At 40.9% G+C, this 16,138-nt stretch overlaps 2 protein-coding genes across 2 annotated transcripts in view; one reads left to right on the top strand and one right to left on the bottom strand.

Moving 5' to 3' along the window:
* LOC114253462 (uncharacterized) overlaps window positions 1-16,138 on the bottom strand; it is a 562,226-nt gene that overhangs the window by 522,073 nt on the left and 24,015 nt on the right. The gene's annotated exons all lie outside the window — the stretch shown is intronic.
* On the top strand, window positions 4,374-6,246 carry LOC149499517 (uncharacterized). The gene is made up of 3 exons (XM_089739773.1): window positions 4,374-5,042; window positions 5,364-5,975; window positions 6,175-6,246. Exons 1-3 carry the CDS (start codon window positions 4,374-4,376, stop codon window positions 6,244-6,246), a joined length of 1,353 nt encoding a protein of 450 aa, XP_089595899.1.

A 16,138-nucleotide genomic window follows, 5' to 3' on the forward strand; every position in this document is an offset into this window, starting at 1 on the left:
TGACATATGTACATAGTTGTTACATCGACGCCAATTTTGATGTACGGGCTTGAAATTTTCGTAATGATCGAACAAGGACGCGCGTTTCGCTTTGCGGCAGTAGGATGGTGGTGCCGGTAGTCAATTGATTCCATCCCTTGCTGCTTACGGCCCTCAGGTCTCGTCACGAATGAAACTTGAGGATTTACGATCAAATCTTCGGTTTATTTATATAATGGGATTTAGTAGCGCCGCCGGTCCCTCGGGGGAGGGATTTACTCTCGTAGTAATTACGTTTTATATCTATTTCATGTACCGGATTAAAATATTTGATGTTCCTTATGAATTTGTACTACACGTTCTGGGGAAGAAGCTCGTGATTAGATAAAGCCATTCGATAGTTTAGTCAAAATTTGTTAAAACACAACTTGTGTCTCTACCTACCTACCTACGCATGAACTTGAATTGTCATTGATGATGAGTTTGGAGTTGTGTGTGTCGTGGAGAGTTAAGATTTTGAAATTTTCTTTACTATACATTTTATGATCATTTAAAAGAAAGTTCCCTGGCAACGCATACGATGGGACGGCCGGTGAAATAAGCAATTGAAAATTACACCTCATGTTTCGTGTCTTTTGGGTTCTCATGTTAGGAGTGGCGGCGAGTTCGCTATGTTGTTTGAGCTGTGTGTTGAGTGATCTCTTGCCAACGCTTTCATCAGATTGGCCATAAGTTCTCCTGTCTATTCTGGATAAAAAAGTGATAATATATTTAAAAAATTGACTGATCAACTGTATAAAATGCTGCTATATCATTCAGTGAACTTTATTGGAGGTCAGTGGGAGGTGTTGCACGATCGTATTCTGTTCGACTATCGACCCGAACTTAGGGCCGGGACTCCTGCGACCTCTACTGCTTCCTTATCTCCCGTTCTGAGTACTATTATATAATTTTCTTTCCAACTTAGCCCTCTCACTAATTCCCATCCTATACTAGAGTCGGTCGTTTGTAAAGATGTAGCAAATCAATAAATTAGTACGTAGACTAGTAGTAGTACTTATCGAATACGTTACCAATACTCGTGTGTACTGGACACAAGAAAAACGGCGCGTCGATTCTGCAATGGACTAGCGGGATATTTTTTGTTTTTAATATGCTTTTTTTATTGGTTGAGATCCAAGTTCTAAGTGCCAATAGGATAGTACGACGGCTGTCCGACTATACTCGTACAAATCGGAAGGCGTGACTGTTTTGTGACAGAAATCCGCGAGGGAGATACCGTTACAGAGGAGCTGGCGCGAGGTGAGAACTTGTGAGAATTGTTCGTTTTAATATAAAATTATAGTTTCAAACAAATGTTTGCTACCACAATTTCCCCTTTTTCATTCACTTCATTCCCAATTTCCCTTTTAATTTGATATGTAGACAGCGGTACCCTCGTCGGTAAATAATTTAGCATTACTGAAGATAATATAAATCCACGCAAACAGCACCCTAAGTTCCAAGGGGGTAGCATATTTATTTATATTTCAGTAAAACTATGAAGTAAATCGGCTACCACAATTCTCAGTAACATCGCCTGGATGGCTACCGTCGCGTGAGGGATGCACGCAATATTTTCAATTATTGAAATCGATCATCAAAAACGCGGATAACGAGGGTCAAATTCGGGAATTTAATTTGGAAGTAAGGCGGCCTTTCCATTACGTACAAGATTTAATCAAGGGTTTAATGAGCGCACACACCCACCGGCGGATTCCGTGACTACGCCGGTATACCCCGGCCCTTACCGCGCACTGAAGGTGTTACACCCTTATTCTAGACTCTCCCGACTTTATTTCTAACATTTAGGTGATGCAGTTTCAAAGATTGAGCTCACATATTATAAATCTATTTACTATAGTACTTCTACTATGACTTCATTTGTTTAAAAAAGGACTGACTGACTGACTGATGGCATATAACATCAATTTATTTATTATAAAAAAAAGAACACAATATTCCTAACCTAAAGTACATGTTATTATCCGCAGCATGCTTCGTCAGATTACAGAAATAAAGTTGGTTGCGCTGGTTTAAAACTTAGTTAGTTTTAGGTTTCGAAAAATAGCAACATTTTAATTTGGTTTTGCAAATCCTGTCCCATCCCACTCCGGCACTTTACCTACGGACGCGTGCGAGCGAGATCGTGTGGTGACATCGAGACGAAAAAATATGGCTGAACAACCGCGCGCGCGCTTCGTGTCTTTGTTATGTTAAATACGTAAATAAGTGAAATCGTTGGTGTTCCTCATCGCGAAGTGGTACGAGTCTGCAGTAAGGACTACATAAAGGTATTGTGCATCCTTCCTTTAACGCAGAACTGCCGCTTCTTATCGTTTCTTCCCGCAGTCTGTGTCCTTCATTTGCAACGACCAAATTTCAAATATTTCGTAGTTTGCTTATCTCGCGTCTACATTTTTTGGTCCAAACGAGCCGGATTCGTATTAAATCAGCGCCAACCATTGCCTAGGTTACCTAATTTACCTAATATCATTAGAACCGCGTACCAAGTAGGTACTTCGAAAAAATATCGCTTTTCCTGCTTTCGTCTTAAATATCGTTTTCGTTCACATTCTTACAATTAATTCACTTATTTACAAATTAACATTTGTACTATTCGCATAAATTTGTACTAGTAGGTAGGTGTTTACCTTTCTCGCCGCTTCGAATATCGTTAGTTTGTTAATTTGAAATATTTATTTTACGTTTATCTTAAAATGGCACCTTCAGATACTAATTTAAAGATGTTATATGCCAAAAGAGATAGGATATTCTCCCGCATGCAAAGCATTTCTAGCCAAATTAGAGATATGGATTCAAAGTCATTCAACGCTGACGCTTTTTTGTGCGACTTTGAAACAGTAGATTCATTGCGTGAAGATTTTGAAGGTGTGCTCGATAAAATAATCTTGTTGGAGTTAAAGGCTAATCCCGATTATTTAGTTAATTATCAACCTCTTACGGCGTTTGAAGATCTCTTAGGCTGCGTGAAACGAGCTGCCAAAAGGTTACAATCGCAAACGGGGGATCACGTTACGCTGGCTGGTCAACATAGGATTCCAAAACTACCCCCAATAGAAATTCCCGAATTCAATGGCGATATAAAAAACTGGCCTTTGTTTATCTCTAGCTTTCGGAATGTCGTACATAATAATACATCGTTAACGGACTCTGAGAAACTTTATTATTTGATAGGCAAATTAACCGGCAGGGCTCGTTCCATATGCGCGGGAATTACTCCAAGCGCCGAAAACTATTCGTTAATTTTTGATTTATTAAATAGCAAATACGAAGATAAACGTCTATCTGCTACTGCGTATTTAGATCAATTATTTGAATTCAAACCTATCTCTTCTGCGAAGCCTAGTAATTTAGAATTGTTTTTGGACAAGTTCGCATCGTCGGTAGCCGCTTTAAAAAACTTGAAGGTCAATGACCTATCGGATTTTACATTTTTGCATGTTGCGCTTAAAAAATTAGACACAGACACTGCCCGTGCGTTTGAATCCTATCAGCGCTTAAATAATAAGGGATGCGAAATACCATTGTTTGTAGATCTAGTGTCTTTTGTTCGTGATCACATAAAAGTATTAGAGCGCACGTCATCAGTTCCCAAGGCTGCCAACAAAGGGCAGTTTGACTCTAAGTTATCATCTACACAGGCTTATACATCTAGTTCTGAGTCAACGGTATGTAGTCTGTGTCGTGACAAACATGATCAAATTTATAAATGTAGGGTTTTTAATAGTTACAAACCGAATGAGCGGTTTCAATTCGTCAAATCGAACAATTTATGTATAAATTGTTTAAGTAGCGGTCATCGTGTTTCCGCGTGTAGGTCGTCCTCTTTATGTAAAAAATGTAATTCTAAGCATCACACTTTATTATGTTTCGGAATTGAACCCGTCGCGAGTAAAGCGCATTCGAATGCTAGACGCACGCAGTCACCAGGTACACGAGCATCGGCTGTCGCACGGCCCTCCATGCCTTATTCGGTAGGCTTAAATGATATGGGCATTGCTCCAGCTCGCGTCAGCACGGATGACGTAACGCTGTGCACTTTATCGAAAGGTTATAACCGCATCTTACGCAGTCCTACTACGGTACTAATTGCGACCGCACGTGTAGTTATTATTGATTCACGTGGTAGGGAGCATTGTGTACGCGCGTTGTTGGATGGCGCGTCTCAAAGCAATTTTGTCACTCGTGATTGTTGTCGACGATTGGGTTTGAACATAAATAATAGACCTGCTTGTTCCGTAGTAAAGGGAATAGGAGGTTCTAGCAAAACAATTGAAGGTTCTGTAGAAATAAAATTTTATTCTCGTTTCGATCGTAACGTAAATTATACTATGGAGTCGTTAGTAGTAGATAAAATTACTGAACGTTTACCAACTACCACAGTTGATGCCTCTCTTTTATCGAATTTCGAAGACATAGCATTGGCAGACGATACTTACTTTAACCCAGGCCCGATCCAACTGTTGATTGGAGCTTCGATTTTCCCGCATCTGCTCTTATCGAACAAGGTTCAAGGACGGCCTTCGCATGCCTCGCCGATCGCGTTAGAGACTATCCTCGGTTATGTTATTGTTGGTGACGCTCCCGTTCGTGTAGCTAGCAACGAGAGCGTTTCATATTGCTGTACCCGAGACCCGTTAGACTCCACAATTCGGAAGTTTTGGGAATTAGAGGAGGTAGACGTGCCGTCTGTACTCAGCCCCGAGGACAAAATGTCTGAGGAGTTTTATACCAGTACTACCACACGAGATAGTGACGGACGATACGTGGTGGCTTTGCCCTTTAAAGGTGATGTTAACACTCTCGGTAATTCGCGTCAAGCGAGTGAAAATCGATTTTACTGCTTAGAGAGAAAGATGCAAGCTTCTCCGCAACTAAAATTAGCGTACGACAACATCATTCTCGAATATTTAGAGAAGAACTATCTCTCAGCTGTAGATTGTGACAGTTCAGATATTTCTTATTTTATTCCGCATCATGGTGTAATCAGACAAGATAAGGTCACAACCAAATTAAGAGTCGTACTCGATGGTAGTTGTAAGACTACTACTAATGTTTCGCTCAATGATCTGTTATATCGTGGACAAAATTTCCAAGGAAATTTATTTAATATTATTATTAATTTTCGTTTGTTTCCGGTTGCCCTTTCCGCTGACATTCGTCAGATGTTTCTGAGTATTGGAGTCAGAGAATCTGACAGGCGTTTTCAACGCATTCTATATCGTTTTTCTCCTCAACAACCATTACAAGTTTACGAATTTAATCGTGTAGTTTTCGGGCTTAAGTCTAGTCCTTTTCATGCGTTGCGTACTATTAAACAGCTGGCAGCTGATGAAGGTGTCGCTTACCCGCGGGCCAGAGAAATTATTGATACTAGCCTGTATATGGACGATTTTGTTTATTCAATTCCAACTGAAGACATCGGCATATCGACCGCTTCTGATATGATAGGTCTCATGAAGGCCGGTCAGTTCGAGCTGGTGAAGTGGACGAGTAACTCACAAGTAGTGTTAGATTCGATCCCGCCGTCGCATCGCCTGCCAGGTGTCAAGGAGTTCGATGAGTCGAACCAGCATAAAGTACTCGGCTTGTGTTGGTCTCCTACGTCGGACAGTTTTTGTATAAAAGTTTATACTCCGATTGAAATTTGTACTAAACGTACAATACTGTCATGTGTTGCTAAAATATGGGACGTCATGGGATTTGTCGCACCGGTCGTCCTGTTCGTTAAACTTATTATTAAGCAGTTGTGGCTGAGCAATTGTGACTGGGATGACACTCCATCCGAAGATATAGTAAAAATGTGGAGCCGATTCAAAGAAGAACTTCCTTTGCTTTCTCATATAAAGATCCCACGTCACGTAGGTATGAACGTCGACAGCATCGCGACTATCTTAGGTTTCGCGGACGCCAGTGAGAAAGCATGTGGGGGGGTGATATATTTTCACGTTCAAAATAACAATGATAATACAATACGTTTGATAACAGCAAAATCAAAGGTTTCTCCTAAAAAGGTTGTGTCGCTCGCCAGACTTGAGCTTTGCGCGATTCTCATACTCGCTCAGCTCATAAAAAATGTAGTAGTCGCTTGTCAAAATCGCATTGTTTTTCGCAATATATTCGCGTTTTCAGACTCAACAGTCGCACTTTGTTGGACACATTCATCGCCTCATCGATGGAGCACCTTTGTGGCTAACAGAGTGACGAAGATACAAAGCTATTTATCTCCACAAAATCTATATCACGTGTCTGGTAAAGACAATCCCGCTGATTGTTTGTCGCGTGGCCTCACTCCTTCCCAAATAATTAATCACCCGCTTTGGTTTAGTGGCCCCCCTTGGGCACATTTGGATGTCGCGCAGTGGCCTGCTGTTCCGTTTAATCCTTCCGTAGAGCCTGAGGCGCCGGAAGAAAAGAAACAGACTTTTATCGCCGCTACTTTAAATGAAAAATCTCCTATATTATCACTAGGAGATCGTATCTCATCTTGGTCTAAACTATTGCGCAGTGTAGTTTTCGTTTGTCGATTTGTAAAATTGTTACCTCACAGATATCGCATGTCAGCATCGGATTATGAGTTCGCTGAGTTATTAATTCTTCGTGAACTTCAACGGTTTTATTTTCGCGCTGAGATCGCGAAGCTCGAGGAAGGTCAAGTTTGTAGCCCTGCATTTCGACACTTAAAACCATTTCTTAAAGATGGAGTAATTAGAGTAGGGGGACGTTTAAGAAACTCTGACTTGAGCTACGACGAGAAATATCCCATTTTGCTTCCGAGAAAAGATCCGATCTTGAATTTACTGGTCGAATATCATCATAAATTAAATTGTCACGCCGGTCCTGACCTGCTGATGGCGCTCTTACGTCAGAGGTATTGGATACTTTCTGCTCGTAATTTAATTAGGAATAGGATACACAAATGCATGCCTTGCTTTCGACTTCGTCCTAAGCCAACATTCCCTGAAATGGCGGATCATCGTTCTAGTCGTGTCGTTCAATCCGCTAAACCCTTCATTCACACGGGTACAGATTATGCTGGCCCTTTCAAGGTTACCATAACACGTGGGCGAGGTATTCGTTCTACCAAAGCTTACGTGTGTTTATTTGTTTGCATGACTACGCGCGCAGTACATATAGAACTGGCTGGTGATTTAAGCACAGCTAGTTTCATGGGAGCCTTCAAGCGGTTCCTATCTAGACGAGGCCCGGTGGGTAGAATTTATTCGGACAATGGAACGAATTATATAGGTGCTAAACGCAAGCTTTCAGAACTTCATGAATTTCTTAGTTCAAAGTATCATAATACAGAGTTTGGTCACGTCTTAGCTGAAAATCGCATTGATTGGTCCCTAAATGTACCGACAGCTAGCCATTTTGGCGGGAATTGGGAGGCTAATATCAAAAGCTTAAAGTCTCATCTATATCGCGTTATAGGTGATACAATTCTTTCATTTGAAGAGCTATGTACTGTTCTCACTCAGATCGAATCGGTAATGAATACACGACCTTTATGTAGAACACTCTCTAGTGATCCTTCAGAACCGCTTGCCTTAGCTCCTGCGCATTTTTTGAATCTCACGCCTTTGAAATGCTTGCCTGCGGAAGAAATCGATGAAAATTTAACTACTCTTGCTAGACACGATTTGCTAGACAAATTAGTTCAATCGTTTTGGAAGCGCTGGAGACGGGAATACCTTCATACGTTGCAATCACGCCGCAAATGGAACACGCCGGTCGATCCAGTCGTCGTCGGCTCGGTGGTGATTCTGATTAACGATAATTCGCCTCCTCTACACTGGCCTTTGGGTGTCGTGGAAGAAGTGTTTCCGGATTCTACGGGAGTTACACGCATTGCACGGGTTAAGACAGCGATCGGATCGTATTTGCGTCCCGTGGTGCGACTCTGCCCACTACCCAACCAGTAGCTCATTTAGATTTTTCATATTATTTAGGTTAGTTGTATATAGATATAGTATAGATTCTTAATTCTTGTAGGAACATAGCGTAGTAGTAGATAAACGTAGCGTACTTATTTGAATTTATTGTTATTCGTTTGTTAGATAATACACTTTTTAGTTTTTTAGTTAGATAATACACGTTTTAGTTAGATAATACTTTGAAGGCGTCCCTTCAAGCCCGGGGGAATGGTTGCGCTGGTTTAAAACTTAGTTAGTTTTAGGTTTCGAAAAATAGCAACATTTTAATTTGGTTTTGCAAATCCTGTCCCATCCCACTCCGGCACTTTACCTACGGACGCGTGCGAGCGAGATCGTGTGGTGACATCGAGACGAAAAAATATGGCTGAACAACCGCGCGCGCGCTTCGTGTCTTTGTTATGTTAAATACGTAAATAAGTGAAATCGTTGGTGTTCCTCATCGCGAAGTGGTACGAGTCTGCAGTAAGGACTACATAAAGGTATTGTGCATCCTTCCTTTAACGCAGAACTGCCGCTTCTTATCGTTTCTTCCCGCAGTCTGTGTCCTTCATTTGCAACGACCAAATTTCAAATATTTCGTAGTTTGCTTATCTCGCGTCTACAAAGTTATCAGCAACATAACTAGCTAAGTCTCATATAACTAGCTAAGTCATTGGATCTAGGGGCTGAAGCAGTTCTCGACTATCCTCGGGTTGCATTGAAAAAAATTTTTTTACATGGCACCTAAAAGACATTTTAAAAAATTTCAATATTAAAATATAGAATGGAGAAGCAAAGCGTTACATTTAAATTTGTCTAATGTTGCGGACTAGGCAGGCCGCGGCCCAATTCAGCAAATAATCTAGCGGCAACTCTTCGGAACATTCAGAAACTGCTGAATATCTCGGACCACAGTTCCAAGAAATTCCTTTTTTGAATACAAGTTGAATTCAATCTAATATAGAAGATCAATGAAACAGTCTGGTGGGTGAGACGAGCGATCAATTGTGAAGTTTCTATCTCGCTTTGCTTACCTTGTCTATCAAAACTAAAAACCTAACGCGTGACGAGAACATATGTGCCGTTATGCGCCTATTTACTAATCAATATAGACAAGACTGTGGTGTCAGTACATAACTTTCAGATATACATACATGTATTAATCAAAAATCGCATCATATGCGACATATTGTCGGACGATTGACAATAGAGTCGCCGTAACTTTTATAGCGAAGTATTTGTTGGAGGGTCGGTACAAAAATGGATCGTAAATTGAAACCCTTTTAGTAATAAAATTGATACAACACAGATATGTTCATACACATAAATTTTTCATTAAACTAAATTCTTTATCGAGTAAGTTCGCCTCCGTTCATAAGATTTGTGCCAGTGACGAAATACTGAACACGCCGTATCTTTTTTTTTGATAATTTGATTAGAGTTTCCCAAGTTATCTACTGGCAATATTTAAAATGTGTGTATTTAATACTAATTTAATTAAAAGAAAACTGCCCGTAACTAATAATACACTTAAGTTATTTTATTGGTCATCAATAGAAGGATCACTGAAAAAAATGTAGACAGAAAAATCTCAAACATGAAAACGATGCGGATATTGTCTAGATCTATTGGTCGGACGGTGGCAGGGGTGCGCTGCCGTTAGTACAATAGCTAAGAGCAGAGGGAATGTCCTAGCTACTACGCGGTCTTAACCTCAATACCACCGTCCTCCTCGCGACATGCGCTGGAGTGACGAATGTCTTACTCTTCAAACAGCAACGAGCGACCCCTTTAAATACACAAACAGTGATGTCAACCCTAATGCAACGCGACCTGCGACCAGTACGAACTCAAGTCCCTTCCAAGTGTTCCTCGGACCCCAAATACGCATGGAAACACAGGCTGAATAGTACTGGAAATATAGGCCGGAACGGTAATGAACTATGTAGTGCATTTACCAAACTAAGCATTCATACTTGCTCATTCAAAGCTTGTTTTAGTGAGCCGCGGGACTCAGCACTTTAACGCGGAGTGACCTATACATACATACATATACCTATCTAGCTGTAGACACAGTATAGTGAGGAACGTTTCATTGATATTTAGGTATTGTTACGCCGGTAAGAGTAATGCCATCTATCGCCGAATATTCGAACAAGTATCGAAGGATCTAGTAGCGCCTAGAACGCTCGAGAGGTGCAATGCCATCTATTGACAGATAGCGGAAACTACAACTAGAGATGTGTGGAATATTCTCGATAGTTCTAGGGATGAGGTATCGGCTAAAAAAGCGTTGTAGAGACGGCACGCAGTTAGTCAATAATCGGAACTACTCGAAGCGAAGCAACGAACGGATCACCTGAAGCGAAGCGAATTGAGAATTTTAAAAGTGTAGTGAAGTGTTTTAAGTATTCTAAGTGTTGAATACAGTTTGTAGTCGTACTTTGGTGAAATTTTATTTATCCCGAACCCCAGCACGTAACTGTAGTACAATGACAAGTCCGGAGGTTTCCTGATTAACGTATTACGCATTCCCAAACACCGAGGTAGCAAGCGACTGTCCGGCTCTCGTCAGTGGCACAACACCGATCATCCCTTGTGCGCCCGGACACGGTTCCGGCACGCCGCCGGACCGCCGGACCGCTTCCATTCAAACAAACACTACGGTCGCTCAACTAGACAATTTAAATTGGACTTACGTATTTGTATTTGGGAAGGGGTGCTCAAAATGTGATATAATGCAGGATGCACATTGTAGTGACAAACCGCCTCCCAGGGCCAGCTATGCTCTAGACTCTAGAGAGTCTAAACATATTTAGCTATCAAAAGTAAACTACTAAGTTTATATCTACTTTTATTAAGTGTCCGTTTTATTAGAAACTAAACAAACTACACGTCGAAGTGTAATTTTGGAAATACAGATTTTATTGTTTTTTACTAAAGTAAAGCCATCCGAGCGATGTCACCACCAGAACTTTGCCACACCAAATGTTAACGTTAAGTTTTATGTAAGGATTAGTATAGACTTGGATAAACATAATTTGTATTTGTTTTTTTTTTCATGAATAAAATCGTCTTAAAGGAGCTCTAAAGCTAAGCTCTTGTGAGACAACACCATTTTCTCGTAAGCGTTCTCAAGTTGCTTTAAAATCTTGAATCACTATCAATTCTAGTACTATACTCCTCCTATACCTCCTGAAAAGACGACAGTGACTGGAATTTCTGATTGTTTTCAAGACAAAAGCGATCGTTCTTTGTAATTTAATAAAAACAAAAAATATATATTTTTACTTAAAATTTCATCCGTGATTTGGTGAGCTTTTAACCAACTTTTGATGAAGTTCTCTGTAAATATATGTATTAGGGAAATCATTGTCACATTTGATTTTGTCCGTAAGCTACTAGTACATAACGCACTGAGGAACAAATGCTAATCTGTTGCTCCGCCACGGAACACAAAACGTCAAGTATTATTTACAGAAAGTTTCGGAGTTTAACCGCAGTTTAATAGTAACATAGTCAGTTTAATAGCAACAGGTGATTGTAAATTTTATTTTATTTTTACTGAGCGCTCCCATTTTTACTTCCTCGACCAACAAACACTCCGTTTAATAACATTGAATCTAGATCGGATCGTTTTGATTCTCCTAGTTTGATTTTTTTATTGCTTAGATTGGTGGAAGAGCTCACAGCCCACCCGGTGTGAAGTGGTTACTGGAGCCCATAGAAATCTACAACGTGAATGCGCCACCCACCTTGAGATATAAGTTCTAAGGTCTCAGTATAGTTACAACGGCTGCCCCACTCTTCAAACCGAAACGCATTACTGCTTCAAGGCAGAAATAGGCAAGGCGGTGGTACCTACCCGTCCGGACTCACAAGAGGTCCTACCACCAGTAAAGTGTGACGTAGGTGAGGTGTGTGACGTGTGTGACGTCTCTGTTTCGTCAACGTCCAAGCACGTGGAGGGGCCAGTTCGGTGGCCCAGCTCATAGTCACAGAGTTCTTCTTTAAAACTAGTAACTGAACTGTGGTACGACAGTGTGGGGGGGCAGCACAGGTGAGTACTGCAAGTTACAACCCAACATTTTAATAATTAAAAGTTGTATTATGAAGTAATGTAGTACAGTACTGTCTCGTTAAATTATCACGGAGTGTAGATCAGACGACGTGACTTCAAACGGCTACATTTTACTTTTTTCCTTGTTCCGTACTTAGTTAATTATTACTGTAATTTCTTTAAGACTCATTAACGGAGAATTACTTTCTAGCTGAACTTTTTTTGTTATTTTGGACTAAACTAAACATCGCCAAAACAGTGATACTTTCAATTTTCCGAAGAAATTAAAGAACTGTATTTCATCGTAAATCACACAGATGAAGAATACTTTTGAAGACAACAGAAGCGAGCCTTGCATTATATAATACGTAGGTACGTCACGTCTACACATCGAGGACATGCAGCCGCTACACTCACGGGCCACCGATCCCGCCCCAACTTCAATCTACTACTGATCCTCTGAATAAATCACTTACTAATTTATATCTATACGTAAATAATAAAAGCCTAATCCTAAATTTGATTTCCGCAAAATCGGCCTTATATGTATAATTTAGTAAGTAAGTTCAATAATGCTGCTAAAAACAACCAGCTCGGCTTCAGTACCTGTTGCGTGTCGCCGTGGTAGCGCGGTTAATATTTTTTTAATTTTTTTATTGCTTAGATGTGTGGACGAGCTCATAGCCCACCTAGTGTTAAGTGGTTACTGGAGCCCATAGACATCTACAACGTAAATGCCGCCACCCACCTTGAGATATGAGTTCTAAGGTCTCAAGTATAGTTACATATGAACTATAATGGAACGATCGGTATTACCAATTTATCTGTAACACCTGGACATAGTGTGCGGCAGAAATAAACAGGTTGGTGGTGCCTGCCTATATGCCTATAATCTGCCCGATACTGAAGTGTAACTGAGCTGTCATTAAGCACATCGCATATCAACACACGGCCCTGATAAATATCGGAGTGTAATGAAACACACCGGTCCACTGTTATGGCGAGAGCTTTTTTTAGCACAAAAGCTTTCATTTTCACAATTAAGCTGCAGGTATCGAGCGCTCGCTTAATGGCTGACAAAAACGCGAGCTTTCCATAAAAACGTTTCAGGAATAGGGATGTCAATGTGCTGTTATTTTGTGGGATTTATGTTTGTAGCCGATACCTCTGTAGTTCGTTAGGTTACGTTATAATTAAGACAGTTCGCACGAATGTGTATATTTGCGGCACCGTTACGGACTTCAAAAGACTGCTCATATATCTGTCAGACGCTAGCAGGGGGCAATCCGAATTTACTAAATACGCGCCCGATGTATGTGAATTTCATAAAAATAGTGGTACCTAATAGCCCGACCTGCAAACCTGCAACTTACTGGTGGTAGGACCTCTTGTGAGTCCGCGCGGGTAGGTACCACCGCCCTGCCTGTTTCTACCGTGAAGCAGTAATGCGTTTCGGTTTGAAGGGTGGGGCAGCCCTTGTAACTATACTTGAGACCTTAGAACTTATATCTCAAGGTGGGTGGCGCATTTACGTCGTAAATGTCTATGGGCTCCAGTAACCACTTAACACCAGGTGGGCTGTGAGCTCGTCCACGCATCTAAGCAATAAAAAAAGAAAAAAAAAATTGAGTTTGTGAATGGTTCCTGCCAACCCTGAGCGTACGTGAGCACGCGACACGCGTTTGTTGTGTTGAGAACAAGGGAGGAGCATCGTCAAACCTGGCGCCCGAGAAGCGCCGCGTCGCGTAACCAAACCACGAGTCCACGACTGTATACAATGTTTACATTTGTAATTGATATTTGGACAATAAATGTTATCGAAACTTTACATCTCATATATTTGAACGTAAAATCTAGTTAATATGTATGTGACATATTGATCAAGGCTAAAACTATATGGAAGCTGTAACTGTATTGTTAATAACTTGTATGATACGGTATATATCTATTTATTGTATGCATATCTTTTCTATAATAATATATTGTCAATGGTACACCGCAACATACCTACTATATTTTTATATTTTCTAGAATTTCTCTAAAATTCGCTTTTACCGATAAGACTGTCTATTGTACAAATCTATCTGCTATTTGATTGTTTTTTAATGTAAATTGTGTTTTAGTGTGCAATAAAGCGTATTCTTTCTCTTACTCTCTCTATGACAAAAACACCAGCATACGCGTGGGAAAAACATAAATAGTCCGGTACATATTTTACCAAAGTGAATAATAATAGCATTAATAGCAGCAGGTTTAATTATTATTATTGTATGATGTCCCATAACGTTTTTTATTGCCATAATTGGCAGAAGAGAAGTCGACCCAAAGTGGGCCTCATCTCATTCACTCATCAATTCATTAAAAAAAATGTCCAGTGTAGGGCAGCGGACTGTGCGTATTGTGTACGTATATGAATTATTAATGACTTAGTATAAATTATGATCACTTCGTCTGTAATCTTGGTTCAACATGACAACGATAGCGTCACTCGAAGTGGTTGAAGGCTGTCAAGATGGAGCCCTGGTCCCGAGTACATTTGGATATGTCTCAAACATCAAAACCGTCACGTTACTTGTTAAAGATTTAAGATCTGTACACGTTATAGAAACATTCCGACCAGTTGTTTGGGTGTTTCTTCGATGGACTACTTCTAAAAGCTACGGGACAAATTTCAGTAGATCTTATTTTGATCAAGTTACCAAGTATCAGTACAATTTATCTCGCTACAAAAAGGGGACGTACCAGCAGCAATGAGACCACAATCATATCCAAGTACATTACAGTTTGACGTAAGCATTATTCGTACATTTAATTTATTTATTGGAGTGGAGCCGTGGGCATAAATTAATATTATTTTTCTTTTTTCAGAGCAGGACCTCATACAAGGGGTTTCCGCAGCTAGGTGGCCTACCTAGCAAACAACACCCTTCGCAATCTCTCACTCGACGTCCCGTGACCCCGGGCGGAGATCGTGCAGAGTAGGCGGTTCCACGGTCAAGACTGAAACCAGACTTGCGTCACCACCCCTAGGATACCCGAACGACGCCGGTCTTCGCGGTACGGCGCCGCATTACTGCATTACTGCTTCATGGCAGAAATAGACAGGGTAGTGGTACCTACCCGTGCGGGCACACAAGAGGTCCTACCACTAGTAGTTACGCAAATTATTATTTTGCGGGTTTGATTTTTACTACACGATGTTATTCCTTCACCGTGGCAGCCAATCGTGAGCCTTTGTTAAGTACCTACGTATTTCATTACAAAAATTGGTACTTGCCAGCGGGATTCGAACACTGATGCATCGCAAAATATGAATGCACCGGGCGTCTTATCCTTTAGGCCATGACGACTCTCGAAGACAAATTGAGAGTTCAACCGCATCTGTCTCATACCGTCTCAACAAACCATTAACCCGAATTAGTAGTAAGTCAAACTAATTTAATGAAGATCCTTACATCCTGGATTATTAATTACAAATTACCTGCCTACTACTACAAGGTCCACAGATTCACGTTCCACGAAGACAATGAATGTGTCCGCCTTGTTCCCGGGCCGGCGACACAGTTCGGATGATTGAAAGTTGCGACATCACGTGCACTCATCAATGGGATCAATGGGATCGTTGAAAGCAATCAGATGAAATACTTCAGTTAGTTACGGACTCTAAACGTCCGACTTATTGCTCAATCGCCCGAGAGCTGGCCACTAAACGGTTTGACGAGGAGTCGTACCCATCTTTTTTTTTTTGTATCGCTTATGTGTGTGGAGGAGCTCACAACCCACCTGGTGGTAGGCGGTTATTGGAGCCCTTTGACATCTACAAGGTAAATGCGCCACACACCTTGAGATATAATTTCTAAGGTGTCAGTATAGTCACAACGGCTGCCCCACCCTTCAAACCGAAACTCATTATTGCTTCACGGCAGAAATAGGCAGGGCGGTGGTACCTACCCGTGCGGACTCACAAGAGGTCCTACCACCAGTAATTACGCAAATTATAATTTTGCGGGTTTGATTTTTATTACACGATGTTATTCCTCCACCGTGGAAGTTAATCGTGAACATTTGTTAAGTACATATTTCATTAGAAAAATTGGTACCCGCCTGCGGGATTCGACCA

This window comes from Bombyx mandarina, chromosome A1 (assembly GCF_030267445.1).
Source record: "Bombyx mandarina strain Sakado chromosome A1, ASM3026744v2".
Lineage (NCBI taxonomy): Eukaryota > Metazoa > Arthropoda > Insecta > Lepidoptera > Bombycidae > Bombyx > Bombyx mandarina.